The sequence below is a fragment of the Otolemur garnettii genome, unplaced genomic scaffold (genome assembly GCF_000181295.1).
Source record: "Otolemur garnettii isolate 467f Iridium unplaced genomic scaffold, OtoGar3 scaffold00044, whole genome shotgun sequence".
Classification (NCBI taxonomy): Eukaryota; Metazoa; Chordata; class Mammalia; order Primates; family Galagidae; genus Otolemur; species Otolemur garnettii.
The window spans coordinates 210,743-224,437 of record NW_003852439.1 but is presented as its reverse complement, the minus strand read 5'-3'; the positions used below and the strand labels follow the sequence as shown (position 1 = coordinate 224,437).

Here is a 13,695-nt window from a genome sequence, read left to right as displayed (position 1 = left end):
CTGCAATAAACATTCTGATACAAATGTCTTTGTTGTAATGTGATTTTTGGTCATCTGGGAATATACCCAACAAAGGAATTGCAGGGTCAAATGGTAGGTCTATTTTTAGTTCTCTAAGTGTTCTCCAGATGTCTTTCTGGTTTCATGTTCTATTAAAAGGTTCTCCAAAGTGCTTATAATATTTTATATAACTCAGCATATTTGAGAATTTTACTTGCTGCATATCCCTACCAAAATTTTGGTTGGTCTTTTGGATTTAAGTCATTCTAGTGGGTGTGAGACAGCATCTCTGTGTTTTTAATTTGCATTTCACTGAAGGATGATATATTAGGTAATTTTTCACATCTAATTTGACTATCTGGGTAAATTCTGTTGTGACGTGTCTAAGTCTTTTACCCACTATTAGAAGCTGATTGTCTTTTGTTGTTAATTTGTAGTTCTTTCACAGATGTGAGTGTTTTTTCAGATGTATCTATTATGGATACTTCTCTAAATGAATTACTCACCTATTCATTTTAATAGTATATTTTTAGGCATGTACATTTTTAATTTTAATAACCCCAGGATTGTAGGATTGAACAGTAGGCCTACTTTTAGTTCCTTTATTATTTATCAAGATTATTTAATATATTTATCAAGGTTATTTTAAGATATTCATCTCATAATTTCTACATCTGGGCCAGTCTGTATGTTGGCTTATTTTTCCATCATATTTAGGGTTATTATTTTTTTGTTTCTTTGCATGTTTTGTAATTTTTTTATACCACTGATATGAATAAAATGATACTTCAGTGTTTTCACAACATCCTCAAGTTCCCTAGGGGTATTTTTCTCTGCTACAGTAGTTGACCCCTACATTCAGAAGGCCAGTAAAGTAAATATCTGGAGATACAAGCTACTTTAGGAGTTTTCTTCAGTTCTCTGAAGGAAGGAATTTTTATCTGATTTTTTTACTCTCTGGAATATTATAGGTACCCAATAATGAATATTAATATCATTCTCTTACATTTCAGTATTAATAGTATGAGAAGCCAGATGACAGAGACTTTCATACTATCTTCACTCTATCTTGTCATATAATCCTGGTCATATCAGTCCCTAAGAAAAATAATGAAACTATAAAGAAATATTTATTAGATTCTCAAATGATCTGTGACATACCCAATCTTTTTCTCATTCACCAAGCCATGGAAACTCTAATACAGTCTCATAAGAGTATGGGAAGTGCAAAATGTTTTATTTGTTTCTCTAAATGGTTTCTCTCAGGTGTGGGATACCACATAGTTATGGTGAAGGAACCTAACTGTAAGGTTGAAGAAATCTCAAAATTGATTCAATACTATACACCATCAGCTACTTTGGAGAACAATGTTGGATCTGAATTATCATTTATTCTACCCAAAGAGTATGCACACAGGTATGGATCCTGAGAGCTAAAAGGGTGATTTTTTAGATAGTGAGAAATCATTGTTACTTTTCCTAGTTAATTCAGGCTTGGCGAGAAGAGTTATTTGGCAAGCAAAAGTCCTGTCATAGCTTCCACTTGCACTAAAGATAGAAATGTCTCCTAATGGCTGTAGGTTCCCGGGGCTAATTGGCAGTAACTGATGGTATATTGTTGTAAAAGTAAAAATTACTCTTGGTCAATAGAATGAAGGGAAATATTAAGATATTGAGAGGAAAAAAATAAGATGGCTTGGATGGTGGCTCTTGGAGTCAAGATGACAAGAAACCAGGGGAAATAGATAGTTTGAATTATTTTAATTATAGAATTATCCTTAAAGAAAGTTGGAAATATAATAACTTTTCCTAGGATAACTATCCTCAAACAAAAAACGAAAAAACAAAAAAAAATGAGATGGAACCAAAGCAAATTTATCAGTGAGCTCTAGTGTTTCATATTTTTGTCTTATTGCCATATACAAGTAAGTACTTTCTTTGGTATTCCCAGAGTCAAACCAGTTGTCATATTCATAAAGAATATGAAAGTCATTAATTTCTCCTTTTCCAGGAAAAAGAGGAATGTGTCATAAGAAAAAGAAGGAAAAGGAAGTACATTATTTGAGTTTTGTTTATTTAGTAAATTGGAAAGTTCTTGAGAAGCACGGGCAGCATGGGCAGCATGATCAGGGAATGAAAGTGAACCAAGTTATAAATAGGAATGAAAAAATTAAATATAATAAATAATTGGAGATAGCACTCTAGATATTTTTCCCAAAGATACAAGGTAGTTGATTCATTCATAAATAAATGGAAATTTTTATAGATAAAATTGGTACATAGCTCAAGGTGATAACAATGATCCACCTGGAGCTACAGACTCTATCTGAAAGAGATACACAAATAAAGTTCTCACATAAACTTATTACCCTATCTGCTTGTTCTGATTCATATGTACACAAATAAAATTTCCAGGCAAGATGAGTAACATCATATACTTATGTTATGATCATGTCTAAAACAAGAAATGGAAGGATTTAGAAGCAGATGATGTTTTATCATATCTTCTTACTAATCATTTGCACTGAAGAAGAAAATAGGAAGAAGTTACAAGAGGTGAACAACTAATTGTAGACTTCTGAGCAATAAATCTAGATTTGGAATGCTAGATTCATTACAGAACAAAATGAAAAATATGAATTTGGGGAAGAACATGTTTGCTCAGAATTCAGTTTTCTCTAAAAATTAAAGTGTTAAACTAAGAAATGGGTGGACGAAAATTATAAGAAAAGTAAATACCTATAAATCCAGTTATTTTAGAATATAATATGAAATGAATGAAATTATGGTTGAATTATTTTATTCCTTTCCAGCTACAATTTTGATAGCTAAAAGTAATTGAGCACTTACTTTTTCCCAGGCAATGTTCTATTTTGTGTTTATTTGGCTGAATAAATAACATGAAAGAAAACTAGTGATGTTTAATCACATATACCTGTATTCCAATTTATTGAATATATCCTACAAAGAAAGTGATTTTGAAATTTTAAAGAATTGTTATAATTTGTTGTAAAACCATATGAGACTCATTAGAATGAAGCTTAAGTTGGCAGTAGAATGATATGCAGCACTCCATAGATATATATCTATATAGATACATAGATATATATCTCCTATCAGAATGGTACTACATATCAGGGAATATTTATATTCTTAAAATTCTGGAACTAGAAGGTAGAAATGTATAGGAAAACCAGTGAATGACAATAGAAGAAAGAAACAAGTTATATATTGTGGAACTTGTGAAACCCCTACAAGATAATAGGAGGTATTCCTGATACAAAATTTAAGCAAGATTACACAGTAAAGGGGATAATTCAAGTATAGACAAAAGACATGTCTTACCTCAAAGTAGGTCTCCTGACATTTTTCTGACTTCTCTTGACAATAATTATACTTCATAGAAAGATGGAGTAAATGAGAAATAAATTATGACCATAAATCTAATTCTGCTAGTCAAGAAAATGGTGGTTGAGGTGGAAAAACAGATGTCTTATACCTTTGGGGGAACTTACCATACCATGATAGATTCAAGGCATCAAAGAAAGAAGGGACTTGGTATTTCAGACACATACCAAAATTTTAAGGCATACAGAAAAGCAAGATTCCATAATATGACCTTTTGAGAGAAAAGGTTACTCAAGAGTGTTTGGAAGCTTCAAAAATGAAATTCTGACTGTAAGATCCCAAGTGTAAAGAAAATAGAGCAATACCTAAAATCCATTATGTAAGAAAAAATTGTACATAATAGCATCAGACAGTTACCACCTCCAATGTGTTTTTCAAAGTTTTTTAAGTAGTACCATCATTCTTTTTATTTTTATATGAGGTGGTGTGTCTTGAGCAAGGTTGGATCCTGAGTAGCAAAGTTGAAAAGCTGTATGTGGGTCATAAAAATATATGTGGTAGAGCAAAAATGGAGCTAGCACTATGCTTTTGATGTCAGGGCCAGCAGGTTAATTAGGAAAAAATAGAGAAGAAATTAAATATGAACATGATAGATCCAGATGAAATCTTATATAATGAGTTCTCCTTTCGAAGCGCTTCTTTTCAAGTGACCTGGTTTCTTCTTCTAGTTTTGCATCCACTTCTATTAAAGGTCTGGGATTTTGTGGTTGGGATACGGCAAAAGAAAAAGAAAAATCTAAAATTATATCTTGACCAAGAATGTCAAGGGAAAAAAGCTTCAGTGCTGTCATCAAGCAAGCAGAATTCCTCAACTCTTATTTGGATTCAATCTTTTTGTTCAAAGAAAATTGTCTTTTAATTTGAAAGGCATGAATAAACAAAGAGAAAGGTGAGATTTTTCAGGGTGATGCTCATGGCTACAAATAAGTTCAAGATTCCAAGCGGTGATGAAGTACATATGAGCCTCTCAAATCAGTATAAAATAATTGTAGAGAAATAAATTTTAAAGTGCAATAACATTGTGACAAACAAGGAGAATATGTATAATATGCTTATTTTACCTTTTTACAAATGATATGATGATTTGTAAGTTAAGAAAGATTAAATCAAATAATAAGTGGCATGCACTGAATTCAAACATAGGCCCATTTATCTCCAAAACCTACACTTTTCCATCTATATCACAATGTTAGAAAACTGAAGGCAGGCCAGTCTCATTTTAATTTTAAACTCCACACATTGGGACCAGTAATCTCAAGGTTGATTATCAAGGATGGGAGGAATACTAGAAAGAGAACTTGGAAATCACTGAATCAGGCAGAATCATGTCTCAGTCTTAGAATTTCCTCTTGAAGTTATATATGATTACAAGTTAATGCTTTACAAATAAGTACATTTTCATAAAGTTGGGAGAAAAAGAATGGACTATAGGAAAGGTACTACATTTTGGAAGAATAGGATCACAGTGAGAAATCATAATAAATGCCAATCCTGAAAATAAATATACTGCAAAAATATAAAACTTTTGAAATTCTCCATTAAGATCTCAATCAAATTGAAGTGAACACTGAATCTAGATCAAACAGGTTTGAAGAGGAAAAATGAGACAAAATGAGATAAAATTCTAATTGGCTACAAGAAAAACTGACCATTAATTATAGCAGAAAATAGTAGAATCAATTAAAGAGAAGACTATGCCAAAAACTTCTCCCAGAAATACGAGAAAAATATAAAGAAAAAGAAGAGATAATGTAATTAATAAATGCAAAAAAATAAGAGATAATGTAATTAATAAATGTAAACTCCTGGGCTCAAGCAGTCCTCCTACCTCAGCTTCCCCAATAGCTGAGACTACACATGCACATCACAATCCTGACTAATTGTCTATTTTTTGTAAACACAGAGAAGGTCCCATTTTTCTCAGTCTGGTCATTAGATATTTTATTTTATTTATTTTCTAAGATATAAAGAAGAGATTACATTACATTACCACTATACACACACCAAAATGGCTAAAACTAAAAAGACAGACTATAGTGTGTGAACAGAGAAATTGTATCTAATTGCTCATAAAGTTTAAAATGGTAAAACTGCTTTGTAAAATATTTGGTCATTTCCACTAAGCTAAATATGTTTTTGTCCTATGATCCCATTATTTTACTTCTAGGATATATCTAGGAGACACAGGTTTCATCAAAGACACATAAAAGGGCTCAGCACCCATAGGACAGGGGTATGGCGCTGGCCACATGCACCGAGAATGGAGGGTTTGAACCCAGCCTGGACCTGCTAAACAACGACAACAATGATTACAACAAAAAAATAGTCAGGTGTTGTGGTGGATGCCTGTAGTCCCAGCTACTTGGGAGGCTGAGGCAAAAGAATTGCTTAAGCCCAAGGGTTTAAGGTTGCTGTGAGTTATGACGCCACGGCACGGCATTCTACCAAGGGCAACATAGTGAGATTCTGTCTTAAAAAGGAAAAGAAAAAGATACATAAAAGAATATTCACATTCACAGCCACCTTATTCATAATAGCTCTAAACAAAAGCAAGCAAAATGTCCAATATTAAGAATATGGATGAATATTACTCAACAATATAAAAGAATGAACTTGTGGTATACACAACATGAAGAAATCTCACAAGCGCTGTGTTGGGCAAAAAAGTACAGACTGTCAGAAGTCTTCTTTTTTGTTAAAATGATTTTCGCGTTTATTAAAATTTTTTTATTATTCTTTACATCAGATGTCTTTTATATGAAGTTTAAGAAAAGACAAAGCTAATCTTTAGTTATAGAATCCTAAAATACATATATTATGTGTGTGGAGAGGAAGGAGCATGCTGAAATCTCCTTGTGAGGCGTTGGAAATGTTCTCTACCTTATCTGGATATTACCCACAGCCATTCATATGAAAAACTTTATTTGTAATTAGTGAACTTTCTTTTTTTTTTTTTAGACAGAGTCTCACTCTGGGCAGAGTGCCATGGAGTCATCATAGCTCACAGCAACCTCAAATTCCTGGGCTCAAGCCATTCTCCTACCTCAGCTTCCCCTGTAGTAGCTAAGACTACAGATGCACATCACAATGCTGACTAATTCTCTACTTTTTGTAGACACAGAGAAGGTCCCATTCTTGCTCAGTCTGGTCATTAGATATTTTATTTTATTTATTTTCTAAGATACAATACATATAAAGCACATTAATTACAGCATTGTGAGAGGCTGATGTGGGTGGATTGCTTGAGCTCTGGAGTTTGAGACCAGCCTGAGCAAGAGCAAGACCCTGTCTCTACAAAAAAATAGAAAAACTAGCCAGGCATAGTAGGGCATGACTATAGTCCCAGTTACTCAGGAGGCTGAGGTAACAGGATTGCTTCAGGCCAAAAGTTTGAGGCTCCTGTGAGCTATGATGAACCTATGATGATGCCTGTCTTTCACCCAACTGATTGAGCAAGACCTTGTAGTGAAAAAATATCTAATTATCTAAAAAGTGCATGTAGTTAATGGAGGGAAATACATCAAATGTTAACAGGAATACATTTACTTAAAGTGGTCAGTTTTTTTTTCTTTTTATATTTTTCTCTAAGCCCCCCCAAAGATAATTGTCCATTATATATTATCCACATAATATTTATATTTATTGAATATATGTGGTACATATATATCACATATAACAAAATGAAACCTATACAATTAGAAAAATAGATCTATTGCAGATATATAAACATATGTAATTAGAAAATCAGGTAAACTCAAAGTGGTCAGATTCCTAATGTGACTTCATAATAAGACTAGCTCATAAAAATTATTTTATTATTATTTACTTCATTATTATTATTTGGTTTTGTTTATAGATTACTTCATTAGTAAGGACTCTACAGTTTGTTACTCTACATATGGTTGTGTGATGACAAAATTGAAGAGCTTATTTATTTCTGAAATATACGGAGAAGAAAATGAAAGTCGCACATAATCACTCTCTATAGAGATAATCTGACAAGAGTTTGATTTTTATTTTTCATGAGCATTACATGCACATATTGACATGTGTATTATAGAAATAATAGCTTTGCAAAAATGAGATCCTCCCATACTAATGTACTGAATCTTGCTTTAGTCACTCAGCATTTCTTAATCAATTTTAGGTGTTAAGGCTCAGCGCCTGTGGCTCAAACGGCTAAAGCGCCAGCCGCATACACCTAAGGTGGCAGGTTTGAATCCCCAGCCCGGCCCACCAAACGACAATGATGGCTGCAACCAAAAAATGGCCAGGCGTTGTGGCAGGTGCCTGTAGTCCAGCTACTTGGGAGGCTGAGGCAGGAGACTCGCTTGAGCCCATGAGTTGGAAGTTGCTGTGAGCTGTGATGCCATGGCACTCTACCCAGGGGGATAGCTTGAGGCTCCGTCTAAAAAAAAATTTAGGTGTTAAAACTTGTAGATTTTAGATCTTATTAGATTTAGATCTATTTTAGATCTTATTAGATCTAATTCTATTGAATTATTGAATTAGATCTTATTCTATTGAATATGTGTACCATTATTCATTAAACTGTTGGTGAATATTTAGTTTATTACTACTTTGTGCTATGTTCATGCATTTTAAAGCAGTACAAAATTTAATTCTAATTTTGTTCCATATCATGTAAAGCCATTAGAAACAAAAATAAATAATGATGACAAAATATTAACATAATAACATTGGTTACCTATAAGGATAGTATTGTGATAATTCTTGTTTTCCATATATATATAGAACCTCTGCAAGTTGACCACTGAAGGAATGTAACAAATTGGTCAAGATATGGAGGTAGTCAACATAAGGAACTTCTATTAAGTATACATGGTACTGTCTGGTTGACTTACATAGGTGGCTAATGTAGGGAGGTGGTCAACTATGGAGGTTCCACTGTACTTATTTTCTGAATTTTGTATGATGCACATATATAAATTTAATGACTAAAAGGGTAAAAGAAAGAAAAAGAAGATATAGGTGAAGATATAGGTAAACCCTAATGGAAAGCCATGCATTGGGAATGCAGAAACATAAGAGGAAATGGACATAAAACACATCAAAGGCTGTCAGGTGGATTATACCTGTCCTATATAACTCAAAGTGTAAGATTAGAACTACTGTACAAAACTAGATAGAATTTAAGCTTAAATACAGAGGACATTTTCTAAAATGATAAATTTTAGATAAATTTTCTAAAAGAGGCAATTTTTAATTTCCTTAACACTAAGAGTGAGTAAATATAGATTCAAATAAATTTCACTGGGAATGTAAAAGAGATGATTTTGAGAACTAAAGGCTCTGACACAAAATAATCTTTTGAACACTATAAGATATTCCCAGGAAAACTTTTCTTTAAAAGTCTTGATGTCTCCACATTATGTAGGGATCTATAGATTTCTCTATATATTTAATCACATGGTTCTTCCTAAGTCTTCATGTTTTATTGCACTTACTCCACTTTCTGTTTTTAGGTATCTTTTTTTTCCCCACTGAGTATGATTTTCTTTTCTGATTTACTGAGTAATAAGAACCATAGCTAAATGTACATGTGGTCAGTCAATTTATGTCAACTAGCTAGAGCAATTAACATGTGGAATCTATTGATATTTGTGTTAGAAGACTCACAGTACATGTATCCAAGAACTAAGTAGAGGAGATTCACCTGTATTTCCTTTTTTTTTCCTTTCAGTTATGAGAGTAATATGTGTGTATTGTACAAAATTCAGAAAATAAATTGCTATAATGATTTACTAGTTTCTTTCTATTTGTCCCACCTTGTAGAAGTATAAAATTATAATAAGCACTTATATAATGAAGAATGATCTACATTTTCTCCACTGCTGAAGGGAAATAAATTTAGAATAATTAGATATAAATAGGAAAACCATCTAGTTTAGTGATAGCTTTTTCTCTTCCTCTTCTACCTCTAGATTTGAAGGTCTGTTCACTTCTCTAGAAGAAGGACAGAAAACGTTGGGTATTGCTAGTTTTGGTGCTTCTGTCACTACCATGGAAGAAGTCTTCCTTAGGTAGGTAACAATATAGAGAGAAAAGAAAAACCCTGGAATGGAAGGACCATTTGATCAAGTTGCCTCCAAATGTTGCCCTGCAGTGAGCAAACCATGGAAACTTCTGACTGAGGGGTTGCAACTCACATTCTTCAAACAAGACATACTGTGATAAAGTTAAAGTAAATTTCTTTGAATTTCTTTTTTAATATAGGGTCAGCCACATGGAAGTTTCAGACAACAAAGTGCAAGCTGTGCAGCCTTCCCAGAGGAGCAAATTCTCTGCTAAGAACCAGAATAGAAATGTGTCAAGAAATGCTACGAGATCAAATTCTCCCATTCTAAATGAAAGCCAAACTATTAGGTTTAATACTGGGGTGAGCATCTTTACTACGAACCATCATGTATATTTGGTTGGAGTATAAAAGGTACTTTTGTCAATGTAAAGATAGGAAGTAGTCTATACCTAATTAATTTGCTAATACAGAAGTGGTGAGTTCTAGATAAAGATAGAAGTTGTTTACTTTCATCATGATTATTCATTACTTCTTTTTTTCTGTGTCAGAATTTATATTTTTCCAGATTAGAAACCCCAAAATTCATTGGCTTATTGAAGCTAGATTAAAGGTTCTCATAAACCTAATTTTTGGCAATAAAGTATGCACAAAATTTTTTTAAGTTTTTCAGTTGGAATTGTTACTGCATAACACATCATTCTCTATTCAGTATGATTTTCTTTGAGTTGTCAAATATTTCTTTCATTCTCCTTCTGCTTATCTATTTCTTCTATGAATCACCCTGGCTTTCTTGGCTGGAGTCTGAGGAAAATCATTCTGTTGAGACTTTGTGTGTTATAATCTAAAGTCAAACCTTAAACATTTTGTGCTATATCTCGCACACATAGCAGGGGTCAGCAAACCTAAGCATAGACAATAATGTGGTCAGCAAACCTCATGTGAATATTGAAGGTTTATGGACCATCTAATCGTCATAATCGCTCAATTTTGTCATTGCAGCACAGAAACAACATAGCAATACAGAAATCAGTGTGCATATCTGTGTTGCAATAAAACTTTGTTTCCAAAAGCAGGCCTTAGTTTGTTGACCCCTCCCTGCCTTATACAAAGAAAAGACTGATCACATTATTGTCTACTACCATACTATGCTTAGGTTCTATGCCAAGTATTTATTTATTTGTATAAACTATGTGTTTATACAATAAAGTTTCATGCATTCATACCATAAAATTTCAAAGAATGAATTTTAATGTGAATGATCTGTTTATGTCAATGACTATTGTAATGCTATGTTTCTCTCCTCTTTCTTTAGTGTTCTCTCTACAACCAGCAGTTCCGTGCCATGTTCGTAAAGAGGGTGATGTTCAATTGGCGCAACTGGAAGCTGGTTTTGCTACAGATTTTGGGACTTTTAGGTTCTTTTGCCTTTCTCTTGACAGCTAATAATATTTTTAGGGTTGATGATGCCAGGAAAATGGATTTGGGTCAATATGGTCACACGGTTGTGCCTTTTTCTGTTTCTGGGGATCCTCGTTTGACTATGTTTCTCTTGCATAACTTTGAAAGTATTGTAAAGTCTGAAAACCAAAGACTTAAGGAAGTACAAGGTAAAGCTCATTAGGGAAAGAAAGACTATATTTAGAGATGATTAGTGTATGTTACTTCTAAAGAATGATCTTAAATATAGTATTTAGCTATGTGCTCCATTCTTTTCCTGCTAGCAATAATATCTTAGTAGTCATTAAATTAGAGTCAATGAATACCCTCTTTAAAACAACTAGTCTCAAATAGTTAATTATTACTCTAAGCATTTTGGCCATAGGTTGTTTAAAGGCAATTATTGTTCTTTTCAAGTTAAAAAAAAAAAAAAAAAACTCAAAGTGCCAAAATATATTTTACTGAGAAATCAATGAATACCCTCTTTAAAACAACTAGTCTCAAATAGTTAATTATTACTCTAAGCATTTTGGCCATAGGTTGTTTACAAGGCAATTATTGTTCTTTTCAAGTTAAAAAAAAAAAAAAAAAACTCAAAGTGCCAAAATATATTTTACTGAGAAATTAAGGATGAAATTGTTTAAAAGTGCTGGCCAGAATGTCATGTATCACATTCCGGGATGGTGGTCCCATGTCCTAAAAGACATTCTATAGTCTTCTAGCCTGGTCATATCTAAAATAAGAATATTAAAGTCTTATTTTTTATTGTTGGGGAATCATCGAGGGTACAAAGAGCCAGGTTACACTGTTTGCATTTGTTGGATAAAGTCCCTCAACTAGTAGTGTCCCATCCCCAAGAAGATATTGAAGTCTTAATGGGCTAGCTCCTAAGAATACATTTATTTTTTAAGATATTAAGATAGTAAAATTAATAGTTTACATTTACCAAGCATTTTTAGAAAGACCTGCTAAACACTACCTGCCTGTCCTTTAATCTGAGTAATCACCCTATTTGGTGGGTAATACCCTCAATTAAATGAGGAATACTTAAATATTTTAGGAATTTGAGTAATTTGTCCCAAATCAGACATCTGGTATAATACAGAGACTTGAATTTAATCTGATCTGCCTTACATCTAAAAATTCACTATTTATGGCACCATATTAGCTCTCTGACCATAGGGTCTGTTCTCTTTCAAGTATAATCATTTCCTCACAGATACTGAATTTTTTCTTCTCACTTCCTCATAATGAACCATGTTCTTAAAGTTAGCAAACAGCCTGCAGGATTAGGAAACCTGATATTTTTTTTCACTGTCTCTCCTTTAGGTTTAGTTGTGAGGGGTAAAAATACATTTGGAAGTGTTGATTTTTCCTTATTAACATAATTTTGATTTAGCAACCTAAAATAAATTGGCTGATAGTAATATTTATCCCAATTTCTCTCCCTTGCATGAATAATAGATTAGCATTTGTTAACCAAGGGCATGCAGTAAAGAGAGAGGATAAAGGAAGTGTCCTGATATAAAATGATTTTTTTGTGTTACAGTCTACCATTTACAAATTTATAAAATATAAAATGATTAACTGAATACACTTTATTGTAACATGACTAAAATTACAATGGAATAATACAGGAGCCCCATCACTGATAATCTATTTTCAATAAAATGTTATCTTTCTATTCATTAGCTAAAAATTATCTAAGCATAGAAAAATACTCTTTTGGCTCAGCCAGTCCAACTTTGCTTTAAGAAGCTTGCATTTTAAATTTGAATTTTTTTTTAATTATCCTAGCCACAGAACCTTTTATAATTGCATTCTACTAATTTTCTATTTGATTTTATTGGAATTATTTATTCCAATCGCTATGCCTGTTTTTAACCTTATTTTTTAAGGTAAAGAAAAGGGAAGAAATTCATTCCTCTAGGTATTTTCTCATCTTTAATTTTTTTCTTATGTACTATATGCGTTAGTGCTGAGGAAATCACTGTTAATTTTCAAACAAAGTGATGAAATAAGTGGATATCGTGAGTCTGCAATAAAAGTGCCTCTTGCTGGTTGCATCGGAATCAGTCTCCAAGTGTTCTGTGGGGAAAATCCCAAATTCCGGGCATAACAGATATGAGTCTTTGAAATGTATTCCAGCTCAATAACCGATAAAATGCCATCTTCTTTCCCAGAAAGAACTAAATATATTCTCTTCTTTCATAATTTAGGTGTATACTTCTTTGGGGGTATTTATCACATTTTTCTTCTGTCTCTCAAACTAGATTGTGGTGTGGCAAAGACTTCCCTTATATCTCTAGTACTTAACTAAATTCCTGGCACATAATAAGCATAAATTAGCTAGAACATCACTGAAGTGAGTTGAATATGGGAAAAAAATTGAAAAGAGGCAAAACTAGAGTCAAAAATTTCAGCTGCACTAATGTTTGTGATAGTCAAAACAAAAGAAGATAAGGACCTAAACAAATAATAGGGCTAAAGGAAAAATGATAGGTTCAAATGACTTATCTGAAATGGACTAAATAGACTTGTTTCTCTATTATAATAAAAAACAAAAAAGTTTTCTCTTTAGATGTGGAGGAGAGTTGGCTCGGTGCCTGTGGCTCAAGCAGCTAAGGTGCCAGCTACATACACCTGAGCTGGCGGGTTCGAATCCAGCCTGGGCCTACCAAACAACAATGATGGCTGCAACCAAAAAATAGCTGGGTGTTGTGGCAGGCACCTGTGGTCCCAGCTACTTGGGAGGCAGAGACAGGAGACTTGCTTGAGCCCAGGAGTTGGAGGTTGCTGTGAGCTGTGAT

The 13,695-nt window shown here is 33.1% G+C and overlaps 1 protein-coding gene across 1 annotated transcript in view; it reads left to right on the top strand.

Annotated features, from left to right (window-relative positions):
* The window catches only part of LOC100950607 (ATP-binding cassette sub-family A member 3-like), a 305,157-nt gene that overhangs the window by 167,738 nt on the left and 123,724 nt on the right, over positions 1 to 13,695 (top strand). The window contains exons 15-18 of the mRNA XM_023513852.1: positions 1,267 to 1,417; positions 9,354 to 9,452; positions 9,646 to 9,808; positions 10,761 to 11,055. Of these exons, the coding sequence (XP_023369620.1) occupies positions 1,267 to 1,417; positions 9,354 to 9,452; positions 9,646 to 9,808; positions 10,761 to 11,055 (708 nt within the window). The remainder of the gene's footprint in view (positions 1 to 1,266; positions 1,418 to 9,353; positions 9,453 to 9,645; positions 9,809 to 10,760; positions 11,056 to 13,695) is intronic.